Source organism: Oryzias latipes, chromosome 9 (genome assembly GCF_002234675.1).
Source record: "Oryzias latipes chromosome 9, ASM223467v1".
In the NCBI taxonomy this organism is placed as follows: domain Eukaryota; kingdom Metazoa; phylum Chordata; class Actinopteri; order Beloniformes; family Adrianichthyidae; genus Oryzias; species Oryzias latipes.
In genome coordinates this window covers 17,188,898-17,204,585 of record NC_019867.2, presented here as the reverse complement: position 1 = coordinate 17,204,585, position 15,688 = coordinate 17,188,898, and the positions used below count along the sequence as shown (strand labels likewise).

At 36.6% G+C, this 15,688-nt stretch overlaps 1 protein-coding gene across 2 annotated transcripts; it reads right to left on the bottom strand.

The window, feature by feature from the left end:
• Positions 1-5,638: 5,638 nt before the first annotated feature.
• On the bottom strand, positions 5,639-15,391 carry LOC101174028 (beta-2 adrenergic receptor). Of its 2 annotated transcripts, XR_002873866.1 has the most exons (3): positions 13,653-15,391; positions 11,403-11,543; positions 5,639-6,560 (listed from the first exon to the last, which is right to left on the bottom strand). XR_002873866.1 is itself a non-coding variant. In XM_004072670.4 (2 exons), the coding sequence occupies exons 1-2, from the start codon at positions 14,906-14,908 to the stop codon at positions 6,533-6,535; spliced, it is 1,284 nt and encodes a 427-aa protein (XP_004072718.2). In that variant the 5' UTR covers positions 14,909-15,391; the 3' UTR covers positions 5,639-6,532. The 2 variants fall into 2 exon arrangements, 1 of the variants encoding a protein (XP_004072718.2); XM_004072670.4 differs by lacking the exon at positions 11,403-11,543.
• Between the last annotated feature and the right edge of the window lie 297 nt (positions 15,392-15,688).

Sequence of the window (15,688 nt, the reverse complement as noted above, 5' to 3'; positions counted from 1 at the left end):
CTTTGAATGGAAATCAGATCGTCCCTTTTTTCTACAATGCAATAGACCTTTTAGAAATTTGGCAACACTTCTTTTTTAGTCAGGGAACTTTAATTGTCAGTGGACTTTAATTTACATAGGCGATGTGTTCTACCAATCCATTAGGGGGCATTGCTGAGACAAACAAAACAAACTTTTATTGTCAATGTAACAGATCCTATAAAACCTTTATAATACCGTCAACTGTGGGAGGAAAAGAGAAACTGGAGTTCTACCTGGTAATGTTTTTATGAAACAAAAGAACAGGAAATCGTACCACTGATAGTCCTTTTTTTACAAAAATAAAATCTTATCTTGATCTTATTTCAAAGAATTTCACTTTTATTTGAAAATAATCATTTTTTGAACAGATGGACACAACTGTACTTAAGTCATCTAAGCAGTATTCAATATGAAAATGTAATATTTAAATAGATGAAATATCCACAAATGTACAATTGTTATCAGATTTTCTTTAAGAACAGTCGCTGAAAAAGAGATTTTTCGGAACTCTATTACTTGCCGTCTTTAAATATATATCAGTCTTTATAGAGTTTGTGGACATAAAGGGTTTCATGAATATTAATACCACTTGCAAACATTGCCTCTAATAGTCATTTCAGTCTCAGTGGGAACTTTACTGCAGCAGTGGGAATAGGGAACAGGTGGGATGTAGGATAGCACATCTCATTCTCATGCAGGCCTTAATGAAAATAATCTGTTATTTGCAAACCAGGAGGCCCCAGCATTTGTGGTAGAAAACCCAACCTCAAACCACTGCAATAAGGCTACATCTTTTCTTTGGAAACCAAGTAAACAAATAAAACCTGATTATACAATTAAAAGGATGACTGCACAATTAAACAGGCAGACTCATGTCTCTCTACCAGAGAAGCAAGCATGAATTCTTCATTTTAAGTAGACAGCCACCTAGATTTTTTGTTTTCGTTTTTTACTAATGGTAAACATGAATGGACAGTCTCTTTAGACTAAGTTTTGGAGGACCCTCTTTTCATTAGGGCTGCTGCTGGGTCAGCCCATGCTGAACCCAGTTAAACAGAGCAGCGTGCAAGCTGCCGTGTCTTTGTAAAGGCCCTGTTGCTAAGCCACAGCACGTATTGGGAAACTGTCCCCAAGGCAACGATGGCAGATAAGTTTGTCACTCTGTAAATTTGTGGCTCTGGTGAGTTTACCTTGGCTTTCACAGTGACCCATCAATAGATAAGTTGGGCCATTGTAAAAGAAAGCTTTAGTTTGCAATTTCATTGAACATAAAAACAGTCCAGGTGACTCAGGAGATGATTTGTATAATCAACTCTTCCTGTCCTCATTACGGTTTGAAGGTTCCTCATTAACAAATAATAAATAAGGAGTGGGCAGAGTCAAAATTCCAAACTGTAACTCCTTGTTTTCTTCATGTGCATTAGAGCTCGATAAAATTGGTATTTCCTTCACATGCTGCTTTTTTCCCCCAAAGACTTTGCATCATTTTAAAGAAAGGAAATCTGCTTTTTATTCATTACAAAGGATTTTACTTCACTTAAGATAACAAAAATAATATCTTTCCCTTGTTAGTCCAAGTAATTGCAGTTTTCCTTGTTGAATAAAGACACATTTGACACACAATGTGAGCCCTGACAGGATGTTTCTGAGACTTTGCTCAGTTTTTCCACTTGGGCAACAAATTAATAAGAAGGGAAATGCAATTTCACAGTAGATGGAAATCTGAAGTCAAATTTAACACCTCACAGCTCTGATACAAAAAAGAGAGCAGCATTTTTACCTCAATGTGTGAAGCAGGGATTCAGAAATGACTACACTAGGTGGCAGTAGATGGCTGTGTCTAGCTGCCACTTGAACGAATGAATTAGTTGGAGAAGAGTCTTAAAAGAAAGAATTAATCAGCTAATCAGATTGTATTGTCTGCTGTGCTCCTGACAACCGTGAGCAGGCCTCTGGGAATTGGGGTGTCAGTGTTGTTAGCAGATATTTGATTTTACCCTTTCCTAAAATAAAACAAATTCTTAAGGGAAGTGTTTTGAATTGTGCTCTTTTAACACAGTTCTCAACTCATGAATTTCTATTTATGATTAATGAGTGACAGCTCAGAATTATGGGTTTTAGCTTAAATACATTGAGCTGATGATTGTACACTCTTTTTAGCTCCAGATAAAGACATGTAGTGTTTTCACAGCTGCTCACTGCAGCACATTATGTCCTAAAAGGTACTACCCAAAGGAGGGAAAACAACATTTCTCTGATTGCAGGAAAAATGCTTTTAAGTGCTTTTTTTTTTTACAAACTGACAACTAGAAATAAAATATTTAATAGAAAATATGCACACTGGATTTGATAGCTTGGTCTGTTGTTAAACGATTTTCTTTTAAAATGTTTTCTGAAAAAACATGTGTACTGAGGAAGATGGTGTGGGAAATCTGAGGCTCAGATCCCTTTGAAATAGTTGCATTAGACAGACATTTGTATTTACTCAAGTGTAAGATTTGCATGAACAGACAAGACGAGGAAAAGAAGAAAAAGACTAAAGATTTTCCAGAAAATCATTGACTATTTTTATTAAAGTTACAACTTTTAATGCATGGATTAGTGTGAGATAAACTGCAGACTTCCTATGCTTGTATTAGGAACTAATCAAGTCTTTATCAGCGTGATTAGATCAGACTGAATAAATCATTGCTTAGGAATCTTAATGCGCACGCTACTACAGTGGTGAATTGATTTGCAACCAAATTAAGGGGATGTCAGTTACGGAAAACTTTGTTCCAGACTCACGTTTTTTTTTTTTTCCTTCCAGCCTCTCTGAGCAGAACTCTGTCTGCTCACAAAAATGTTCATACATGTTTATAACATGTAACATATGCATGACCAGTTTGAGGCTCACTGTAAATCATAATCGATTAGGTGTACAGCAACAACATAAAACCACCTTGATTAGACAGCTTGAGAATAGTGGGCAAAAGGTCTCCATGGTACACAACACTGATTCCTGCATGAAATCATCATGAATCAGCCATTGTTACTTATGAAGGAAAACAAACGATATTTTCGTCTACCCTGATGTCTCAACAGTTCAGACATTGAGTGATCATCATTTTTTTCTCAGCCTTGTTTTGATTTGATGAGTGTTCAGTAAAACAACAGTACATACATTTATTCAGGTTTAAGCTCATGCATGATTATTTTTATTGTTTTTTAATTAGGATTGAAAATGACAAAAATAAAAAAAAGCTGGTTGGGATTTATGATTTACTTGAGGCTTGAGCTGTGACTCTTTGTTGTGTCTGTTCTTCCAGTTTCTCCTGTTGAGCTTAAAACTTTGATTCAAATAATGAAACAACAAAAATATTTGGAGGTTTTAACAGAAATGAAAAACAAAATCCTCTTCTAATCCCAGAAAATATTTAAAACCTTTATTATTTATATTTAAATATTATATTTGTGTGACATTTCAGAAAAAAATAAATCGTTAACTGGTTTAAGTATCAGGTTGACCAAGTTACTCATCACTTTTCATATTAATTTCTGCCTTATTTAATATATTTTTTACTTTAAAAAATATTCTTTATTCTTAGTGTTTTTAATGCTTTTTATTGCAAAACGTTGGTTTTAATACAATGAGAAAACAGATACCTGAAAAGATATTTAGAACAAAGAAATTCTAAAGAAAAGCACTTAAGAATACAACCTAGAAACATTTGTTTTCATTACTTTATATAAAAAGAACAGTTAAATAAAAAAGCAGAGTGAGAAATGCAATTGAAGTCTCAATTTTTTTATTTGACACGCTTGACACTGATAAACTGTAACTTGAAGTGCAAAAAGTTTTTCTTGCTCTGGTTCCCGGTGATTGATTGCATCGCATTGATAACCTGAAAAGAACTCACATGTTTTCTTATTTTGAAAAGCAAAATAGAAGTGGTGTTGAAGTGGGTATTGCACCTCCCTGAGGAGGTTTGACCCTTGTGCTATCTTAGATGACCCCACCCTTACATTGACGTGTTATTCCTACCACAACAAAGGTGGATAAAGGTGGAAAGATTTCATGTAACCCATGGACACCAGTGAAGATCACAAATCATTGAAGAAAACAGGTTCAGAGCACTGTCTAGTGTGTCTAGATGACCCAACTCCCAACGTTAAAGTGACTAAGATAGCACAAGGGTTACACACACACACCCCACCACCACCACCACCCAAAAAAGAAAAAAAGAAAGCTGCTGTTTGAAATTTATTTTTGGATTGGATTTTTAAATAAAACTTTACAAAAGAAAGAAAAATGGAAAAACGTATTTTGATTTTCATTAGCATACCCCATTAGCATACCCCATGTGCTCACAGGAGGAAGACCTTATTCCATTATTTGCATTTATTTTTATTTTTATTATTTTTTCATTCTTTTTACTTTGTTTATTATTTGAACTAAAATATATATTTTTTTATCTTATTTGTTTTTTTTTTGTTTTTTTTTCCTTTGGTAAGCACTTTGAGATGCTATGAAGCATGAAAAGCGCTATATAAATAAAGTTGAATTTGAATTTGAATTTGAATTAAATGTAAACAAAACAACCAACAGTTTGTATCTATAGCAAATCAAATCCCATCTTTTATTTTCCTGAAACAAACATTAAAAGCTGATTCCAATCTACTTGTACTCTTGTCAAGCATTGTAGCAGGAATCAGCTGATAAGACTGCGGCCTTACTTCAGACAGGATAATTGTTTCCACTCTGAAGTTATTGTGGCCTCGTGCTGGATGATCTTTGTGTAGTCGCTCCCATCTGGCTGCGCTGAGCTCAGTCAGTGTTTATTTTCAAACGTCTGGTATTCTGGTCGTGGTTTACTTTTTGTAGAGTTCTACATTTTATGAATTCTTCTTAAAATATAAGACTATCCCTTCTCCCCAAACAAACACAGGCGATGAGAGTAATTCCAGTGTGGTCCTGGTTACTTAAAGTGATTAAAAACAACAGACACTTTAATATCTTGCACTCACATGGAGAACTGTTTTATGGAACTTAATGTTGTGGAACAGTGGCTCCCGGTGTGCAATCCGGGACTCCTGAGGGCCTCCCAAGATAAATCCAAGGGGTCATTAAGGATAAGAAGCAGGAATGAAAGCAAGGTACACAATCCTCATTACTTTGTCCTCCTTCTTTTTATCCCTTCTTTTTAAAGAAGGGAAAAAAGTATTACTTGCAAATTGCAGCTCTCTCTAAATCAGTGTCAAGAAAATTTCAAGAAAAAAACAAATTACAACAATAAGAAAAAAACATTAAGTGGTAAATGTAAACTTTAAACACTTGAGATTAACACTAGTAAATCTCAAATAACTATTGTAAATTAGTTATTTGATTTAATTGTTATTTTTGAAGCCAATTGTCTTTTTTAATTGACAAAAAAAATGTCATTGTATTTATTATTTCAGTCCTTTTAGACAAAATTTACTTCCTGAGTGAATTTTTTTCCACGTGACCTGTGTAAGGTAATCACAGTTAGTTAAAATAAAAATATAAAATAACTGAAAGAAGAAAAAGAAATATTCAAAAAAGAAATCATTAATCTGATACGTTGTTGCAGAAAAAGGTAGCTTGAAAGACAAACACTAATTTTTATATTTACTTTATTTTAGTGTCTTATGGAGCTTATATAGTCGCTTTACAAAAGGCACAAAAAGTTTGACATCATGGCATAAAGTAATTCATTTTCATACATGTTCTTGCAGTTTAGAATACTGTACCTTGTTCTATTCTATACAACGACAAACTCTTGTCCATATTATCTAACAAGTGTCTTAGCTTTAAATTTCATCAGCAGTTTTCTACCAGCCATATTTTAATTTAGGATAGATGAGGGGGTTGAAGATCAACTGTGCGTATATGAAGCCCCAGAGGGGGTTGAAGATGAATTGTGCGTATATGAAGCCCCGAAAGGGGTTGAAGATCAGCTGTGTGTGCGTACATGCAGCCCTGGCTTAAACAGACATGGAACTGAATAGATTGTAAGAGAGTGTTTAAAGAAATAGCACATACGTTTGACTACTACACTGAAAATACATAAAAAGGTTCCAACAGTTAAAGACAGCCCAGTCAAACTTTGTACTTTGCTACAGATTCAGTGTATAATAAATATATAACTTATTAGATAATATATTCTTACACGATAACAAACTTTTGAAACCGAAAGCAACACACTGTACATTTCATCTGAGCATTTTCAGGAACTCATAAAGTATTTGCATTTTTCTTACAAAGGGTTTATTTTTTCATTTTTTGTAAACAATATGTAAATGACTGAGGCGCTCACAGGGTTTCATTAAATGTCTGCAAAGAACCATTCCATATCTGGTCCACAAAAAAAATATTAAAGGCAGTCACAGTGCTTAAATGTCTTTCTCTATTGGGATTCGTGTCTTTTAGCTTGTCTTCACTGTTCACTGTTGTTTGGCGTCAGACTTTGCAGGAATCACAGTCTTCTGGAGAAGAAGTCCATCTTACAGCTCATCCGTGGTTTTCTTGTAAAATGTAACTGAAAAGAGACCAAAATATTAACAGGGCGTCCTAACATGGAGACAAATATATAAATACACTTTGTACATAGGATCATTGTCATAGGATCATTCCTAAACTGGTGGGGAGAAATTAACTTTTGCCCTGTCTATGTTGTTTACATTTGTTTATCTAATGTGAGGAACAAACAAAAATAGCATTCATAATGATGTGAGCATCTCACACATGTTTGCCTTTTTAGGCAGAAGGATGGTTATTTTCCAAGGTTCCAGAGGAACATGAATTGCTGAAGAATCGTGGGAGATTTTCTTTTCAGGGCACATAGCATACACATATATGTTTGGGCAGTCATCTCATTAAACTTTTAACTACAACATATGCAGTCTGACTCTAACCTAAACCAACCAAAGTCTAACTCTCTAACACCTTAGCCCATCATGCAGGAGCCTAATTGGCTGCAAACAGGAAACATTTGAAGCAGTGATGGAGAGGAGGTAACTGAACAAGCTCTTATCCATCATGGACAACCAAGAGCATCCTCTCCACCCTGTTCTGGACAAACAGTGGAGCTCCTCTCTAGGAGGCTCAGACAGCTCCGCTCCAAAACTGCCCAGTACCAGAAATCATTCATACCCAATACAAAAACCCTGTGCAATAACTCACAATGCAACAGATAACCTTTGCACATTTTTTCTTTTTTGCACATTTTTTTGTGCACATAATTTAACTGCACTGTCTGTAAATAGCTTTTTATATTTTAAATTATACCACCTTATTGTTTTACATTTATGTTATATTTTTTTGTTTTTATACTATTCTTATTCTTTTTTTTGGTCTTATGTTTACAATGCTGTCATTTGCTACTTACCGAACAAATTTCCCACATGTGGGATCAATAAAGTAATTCTGATTCTGATTCTGATATATGTAACCATATATGGTCCATTAATTAAGCAGATAAAGCCTAACATAAACTTTTGTAAGTAGGGTTGTCATAACTTTGTATTAGACAGAAATAGAATTTGGGTGGAAATCCCAAAGTCCAGGTCAAAACTCAGTTTCTGCCCCACCCTCCAGGAAGTTTGTATATTTATTTAGTTCTTTTTTTAGAGCTGTGTAAATGATCTGAAGTCTATCACAGGTAAAATGCAGGTTTACCTGTTGGATGGTATTCATGCATTGCACGTAGAGAAAAGCTATTATCCCCAGTCAATCATGTATGAAGAGAACAATCAAACCCATTCTTGCATATTCACCTAGTTTCCCAAAAAATATCAGTGCATGTATAAATAGGCCTAGGGCTCCTGGTGTCGGGTGCGACATCAAGTGTCAAGTTTCTTTACTTTGTATCTTGTGGCATGTCTTGGACAAACCCTGAACAGAAGTTATCAGATTAAAACAAGCAAACAGACATAAAAATAAACAAACAGCCGCAGTTTGTTGGCTGACAAACTGTTTGTGGGAACTGTTTGTGTGTTTGAGAGAGAGTTCGTATGTGTGTTAAGCGGTGTGAGCATCACTGCTTCAGTTTTCCCCTTTTTTCTGTTAACTATAGAATATTCCTTGATCCTTCTCTTCTGTGTGAAATCTGCTCTCAACGAGACACACATTCTGATGGTATCACAGTCACTCTGCATGTCTGTACAGGAAGACATAAACTACCTTGAACTGTAAGCTTTACAGAAGTTCAAATGTGTGTAGGAAAAGAGCATGCAGGAAAGCATTTGTACCGTGCTTTCATCAGAATTTCTATTGTTTTCTGGAATCTGACCTCTTATAGCTGATGGGAAAATCAGTTGGCATGGGCATTGTAAGGATAATACTCTGTTAAAATAATTTATAAACAAGTTTTGTAGGTCAAATATTTCCTGATGTAGTTAAAAGTGAAACTGTGTGGCAAGATCTGTAAACAAACTTTATGTATAAGTCATTCATAACTAATAATTTTGTATTATACAAAAAGATAAAGTAAATGTGATGATAAAAAAAATTCAAAAAGCAAACAAATCTCTCGAGAAAGTTTGAAATTAATCTAAGCCACAATTTCCTGTTAAATATTTTAAATAAATAGTTTTACTTTAAATTATTCTATTTCACCAATTGTCATTTTTTTCAACTTTTTTTGAAAAATTGTTTTTTTTACTTGTTTTAAATTTTTTTATTGAATCACTAAGTGAATCACATTGTTTTATATTTTGACTCACAGTCTTGTTCCTCATAGATTACAATTGATGTGCTGCTAATATTAGCTACAGGATGGCTAGTGTTTATACTTATTTTGCTTTAAAAAAAAAATCTGTGTAAACATGAAAAGCTCAAACTTGTGCCATGCCAGTTTTTTTGTCAGCCTCTGGGTGCCTGTGCTTAACCCTTGTGCTATCCTAGGCACTTTACCATTGGGAGTTGGGTCATCTAGACCCACTAGACAGTGCGCTGAACCTTTTTTCTTCAATGATTTGTGATCTTCACTGGTTTCCATGGATTACATGAAATCTTTCCACCTTTATCCACCTTTGTCATGGTAGGGAGAACACGTCAATGTAAGGGTGGGGTAATCTAAGATAGCACAAGGGTTAAAGTTCCTCTCAGTGTTTTGGCTCAAGCCCTTTCACTTGAACATGGAGGGAAGTACTGCAGCACTTCTATGTTTTGCGTTGTGCAATTCATTGTTTAGCTCCTTTTTTGTGTGTTTCACTCTAAGCTAAGTGATGACTTGGTTCACAAGGTAACATTCACAGCTTCATTGCAAGGACCGCAAGCCTACTGCAAACAAATGCTTCAGATTTAACAGTTTATAGCACAGGAAGCAGCCTGTCACACATTCAAAACACAGAGCTGGGTTAATGCGTGCCTAATTACATATGGTCAGTGCAGAACATTCTCTGTCTTGCTGCTGTTTAGATCACATGGCCCTTTCGTCTTCAGCAGCAATTTAGTGTTGCACAGCAGAAAAAACCTGTCACTCGCTATCTCTGCAGCGAACACTTTACAAATTACCATTTTTGCTCTGCACAAGATCAACCTGTGCTGCATGCAAAGTGGCTCGAAAACAATTAAAAACTTTCTAAAAGTGTCTTTGTTTGTTATTTCTATGCTTAACAAAACCTTCATTAATGAAGCCCTCTGGGAAGATATGTCATGCTTGAGGGGGAAATGCAATTATAAGTACTTATTTAGCTCACATTATGACACAACTTGTCCTTGCAAAGTCACTCAAAGCCTAAGCTGATGATGCCAAGTTTATTAAGACCACATTCCTGCTGAATACTTTTGAAGTGTTATTATTTGACTGGAAAAAATTATTAGAAGTCATCAACCTAATGCTTTAACTCTCATTAACACTGCAAATGTCTTCCTGCCACATCACTCTCCATAATCATATCAGTTTATATTTAAATTCACATCAGGGACACAAGCTGACAGGATGAAAGATACCGGAACTACTGGCTTGTTTACTTTTATTTATTTAGAAATTTCTATTTTAACCCATAAGAACCCAGACCAGTTTTTCCTAAAAAGAGAATTAAGTGGGATATACCACAGACCAAGTGGCCCCTCAGATTTGGCAGTGATGTATGGGTGGGGTCCTTTTTAATTTGAAGAAGTGCCAACCATTTAAAAATGTATCATGGAGGAGAAATTAATAAATGTGGTTTGTGTCCGACCAGAATTCTGTGACACCAAGTCTTTCAAAAAGAAAAAGCCTGGAGTAAGATTTGCAAGATTTGCACCACTTAGACGTTTCACACCAAGCGTCTTCCAACTGTAGGTGGAAGACATGCGCTAGTAAACAGTAAAAAAAGAAAAAGAAGAAGAACCTCTCCCCCCCCCTCTTTGTCTGGTGTGAACACCCAATGCTGAAAGCGCGTTCAAGAACGCATGTTTAGCGTGTTCTTGAATGTGCGTCACATGCCTGGTGGGAACGTAGCATTACATTGATGTCACCATTAGTTCTTATGGGTTAAAAAACAAATATAATAATGCCAGTTCACAGACACTAAATGTCTTGCTTTTCTAAACATTTTTTACTAAGTAACATTAAGACTCATAGCTTTAACTCTCTTTAATAGGTTGTTTCTGATACGTGTGTGTCTGTGATGCTATTTTTCACTTCATGTTGAGCTTGGTAATCATGAACTCACTGATTTATGCTTTTATCGCTCCAGTTTTTCAAGTAGACAGATGCAGAACACTATTCTAGCTTTAGGCAAGAACACGAAATTATCTGATAAATGCTTTGATCAGACTTTTTTTATATTCTGGACAATTTTACTCTTTAAAATAAAACTATTGGTTCCCCTTGATTAGTGAGTGGCATAAAACATCGCAAACACGAACCACGTTTGAAAATTTTCGATTAATGATGTTTATTCTTGACTCAAAAACACACTTGCATTCATGCAGAAGGGGATACTGTGAGGGGAAGAACTGAGAATATCATCTGGCCTGGCATGTGCGTGACACAAGCAGAAGGTTACTCTGGATGTTGATAAGGGCAGTGCTGATGTGCCAGCATGTAACTCCATGAGACCAAAGTAACTATTGGTCTGTACTTCACAGAGCGAGGAAGCCCTTCCTTTCGTTACTACTTATCTAAGTGGCTGGATCTCTCACTTTATCAGCCCAGCAATTCCTTAGCTTGTGGCTCAACAACCCCGCTATCCCGTGCTGTATCAGTCTTTAAAGTCCCCAGTTGTGCTTTTATGTGATCAGACGCTGTAAATAAATATTTAAATGAATAAAAGAGTTCCTCTACCAGCTGCTCAAGCTGGCAATGTTGGCTCTCCAAAGTGACAACGTGTCATTTCCTTTCATTTACCCCTCTAAACCTGTCAGCCTTTAAAGGCCAGCTCTCACTTACATTTGTTATCCTACTTAAAGCGCCGGGTGAGCCGGCTAAGCCTTCCCCTTGGGGTGATTTACAGCAGCCCACACCACTCTCCTTTTATGGAAGACATTTAGAAACCTTTAAATATCCTTTGTAACGTACATTCATTGATGTCTGTGAAAAGAAAAAAGAAAAAAAAGAGACATATAGCTTGTGAGGTAAATATTTAAGACCACACTTCCTCTGTCCATAAAACTAGATTTTTTATGGGGGTGCGCATGACAGTGTAACGGCTTTTTGAGACTAAGCTCTCCAATAGTGATATCAAAAAGTCATTTAAGAAACATTAGGCGATCAAACTAAAGATCTAACACACAAATAATTTACTGATTTTAATTTGAGTTTTAGGAATTAAAAATGCATCAAGCAAAGACTTTGTACAAATCTTTTTAACCGGGGAACCTTTAACTCTTTGCTACAGAAAATATCTAAAAATATCAACAGCTAAAGCAACTTATTTAAAAAAAAGTAAAAAATATTGGAATGCTTTTTTCTTTAATTTTCAAAAACTGTTTAGCAGTTAAGAAAAATTAATTGATTATTTTCATGGTAAGTTTTACAGTTATATAAGTGGCACAGTTATTCCACAATCTGTGGCCATCATATCACACGATCACTTCCACTGTTCAAAAGCTGGTTATGCTGTCAGCTTCTGAATAAAAACAGTAATGAATCAAATGTACTGTCATCAGGGCTCACTTAGCCCAATCTACCCAGCGACATTTTCATTGGTTGTTAATCTTGTAAACAGTTTGTCTAGCTCTGTGGGAAGTCTTGAGCATGAGTGATAAAGATTTATCTGCTGCAGGGGGTGCTGGGCAGGGCGCACTGAGGCCCACTGACAGGCAGACTGATAGACTGACAAAATTTAGCAACAAGCATGAATGTGTCATAAGGACTGCCAATGCAACCTTAAACATTTCCCATGGTGCACCTTGAGAGAATATTTAGCTCCCTCTTTAACATCACAGAACACTGTCTTCTAATATGTCAAACAATTTCAGATTAAGAAATCAGAAATTATTAAAAAGGTCAGATCTGTGTCATAGTTTTTTTTTTACCTTTAATCTATAAATACCCATTACCCCATTTTATCAGTACAAGTTCTGCTTTTATATATGCAAATATACTTGATTTAAATAAAAAACAAGGCAAGTATTTCTACATTTGTTGAATACTTTGACTACAATGTTCTGTAAAATTTGGTGAAAAGGTTGTGGAAGTTTAAAGTTAAATATATTATTCTGAGGATCAATCATAATCAAGTCAACCCTAAAACTTCTACATTAAAAAAATCTTTGGGTCCTTTTTAGTTTTTTGCTGTCTTGTGTCACTTCCTCTTTTTCTACTTCTTATTTTAGGAATTAAACTGGTTCCCTCCGCACATCTGTGCAGCCTTGTAAGAGTAAGGGCTTGACTGCTTTTGACTACAGCCTCAGCACATATAGCATGACTTGTGTGTTTAACATTTTATTACTTTATAGTGGAATTTGGTGTTTTAAAAGCTGAAAATTATAGTATAATATAATCAGCTATGCAGTGTTATAAGAATCTATAAATAAATTGTACCACCGTTGACTAATCAAACAGAGGGTGCAAATGTGGACTTAAACACTTTAATTTATTTTTTTAGAATAAATATGACCTTTAAATAATCAATAAACATATTTTTGCATTCTTATGTATCTATAAGACTTTTTAAGATTTGTTTTGTGGTCCTCCAGTGAAAACTTTATGTTAGGATTTTAAAACTTAAAACACTTTTAAAACCTTATAGTAATGGTTTCATTTTTTCTGTTTTCATTTTTAAAAAAGCAAACACAGAAGGAATTGAAACTGATTGTCTGCAGCCTTCACTGTTTTCTGTTCTTTAACAGCTGTTCTGCCCTGCCAGGAACTCCCTCCAGTCACATGTTATACTGTTGATGCAAGAGAAAGTAGGAAGGATGGGTTTCAAACCAGAAGCCAAAATCAAAAAGAAACACACCCTGACTTCTCTCTGTTTCAGTGATATCTAATAAGAACTTCATCAGACACTTTTGATTGAAACAGGTCATTTAAATCACGAGTACAATAAAACTGAATTTTGGTTTTAATCTGCTGTTCTGAGAGGGAATATTAGACATTTATATTATATTTATATTAGAGAAAAAAGAACAACACAAAACTTTTCCTAATGACAACTTAGTTAAATGTTGAAAAGGTAATTGAATAAAAACTTACAATGTGGGCTCTGGTTCTGAGATGTCACTCAGCTGCGTGCTGCCATTTGATTGCACATGACCAAGGGAAACCTCCTCACTTCGGCTGCCCAGACTGTTGCTGCCTTCAGTTCTGCCACTTGGAGATTTGTGCAAAGAGCCGTTTGTGTCTGAGTCTGTTTGCCACAGAAAGCAGGAGCAGCGGGTCCTCAGTTCCTTATAGAAAGCATTTATCCACATGGTGGACAACCAAGGACAGCCCATCAGGTTCTTAAATGCAGTGCGAAACTCTGGACTCCTGCAGTAGATGATGGGATTGAGGCCAGAGTTGATGTAACCCAGCCAGTTCAACAATCTAAAAAGATCATCCCCGGGAATGTCTTTCTTAAAAGCATTAATGATGTTGGCCACAAAGAATGGCAGCCAGCACACAGTGAATGTCCCCATGATGATGCCCAAAGTCTTTAGGGCCTTGTGCTCCTTGACAAGTATTAGCCGTGATGGCCTCCTCTTGGTGCTCTTTTTCCTCGTTGCACTGTTGCAGATGCTGGAGCTCAAACAAACCGAAGGCAAGATGTTGGCACCAATCTGAGCTGCAGGACACTCGTTCTGGAAGCGCATCCTGCTCCGGTCTATGAGCTTGACCTGCCGCGCTGCTATTACAAAGACTCTGGTGTATACAAATATCATTATGAGCAGAGGAATGTAGAAAGACACTATAGAGGAGGAAATAGCATAAGACGGGTTGGTCACAAAGTCACAGCAGGTAGTATTTCCGTAGCATTCTGTTGCTTTGTGATCACTGGAATGCCAATACCCTTGCATAATTGGTACAAATGAAATTAAGGTGGACACAAGCCACACTAAACAAACTATTATTCTAGCACGCAACTTGCTCAGTAGCACTTTGTGTCTAAGCGGCCGTGTGATGGCTATGTATCGATCCACCGCAATGACACAAAGTGTTTCAATACTGGCCGTCACACAAAGAACGTCAATAGAAGTCCAGATGTCACACAGCGTTGTTCCAAGTTCCCATTTACCTATCACCACGTAACTAGCCCCAAGAGGGACAACAAGAACTCCCATGATGAGATCCGCACAAGCCAGGGACATGATAAAGATGTTTGTGGAAGTCTGAAGCTGAGGAGTGCGGGCCACAGCAATTATCACCAGCAGGTTTCCCACCACCGTGATCAATATGATGTTGACCAACACAACCAGGATCCAGGGATCCGCTGGAGGATGGAAGTAAGTATCTGTGTTCGTGTTATCCATCTTTCACTTGCTTTAGTAAACCTCAAGCTGAAGAGGTTTAAATTTCACGATGACCCTAAAAAACCTTGAGTCTCCAGAAACATAATGGAGACTTGTCAGCTCACGATGAAGATCTCTGAGTTTGTTCCTCATCAAAAAAAACTTTTCAGTCCTTTTGAAAGTCTTCTAAAGCAGCTCTCAGAACAAAGCAGTGACTCTTCATCATTACCAACGACGCGGTGATCTGTGGATGCTCTGGCAGTCATCAAGGTGTTCTCTGAAAAGATTTATCCAAACTGTCCACGGAGTTGAAAGTTCTTTCACGAGTCCCCCCCCCCAAAAAACAAAAAACGAAATTTAAAAAAGCTTCAAGGATCTAATGAAAAAAAAGTTTTTGATGCCCAATTTAGCTTTGTCCAATAATGTATCACCGTCAAGAAGAGCTTTCACAGCATGCATCTGGAGCAGTTGCACTGTTTGCAGCTGAAGCAAACAGTGACACTGTTACAGGAACCAGCAGAGTGCACCAGAGGAACTGCCCACTTTTTCTTTTGGTCTGCCCCCCCCCCCCCCCCCCTCTCTCTCTCTCTTTCTGTCAGAGCAGGTTGCTCAAGATTGCATTGGCTGTAATCCCACAGCGGCTGAAGGCAGTGGGGCGGAGCTACACTGTGCGCTGTATAGTCGCATGGGAATCAACACTTCTACAGATGTGAACAACCACACAGAAATCTATTTTACACTCATACTGCTGGCAAAAAACAAGGAACTACTTCAGCACTGCTGTATGCACAATATGCATGA

What these genes read in the sequence shown, in the direction of transcription:
- LOC101174028 (XM_004072670.4), bottom strand. Translation starts at nt 14,908, where the DNA reads ATGGATAACACGAACACAGATACTTACTTCCATCCTCCAGCGGATCCC. An exon ending in TCAGAACCAGAGCCCACATT is followed by an intron (nt 6,561 to 13,652) that starts GTAAGTTTTTAT and finishes GTCTCTTTTCAG; the next exon opens with TTACATTTTACAAGAAAACC.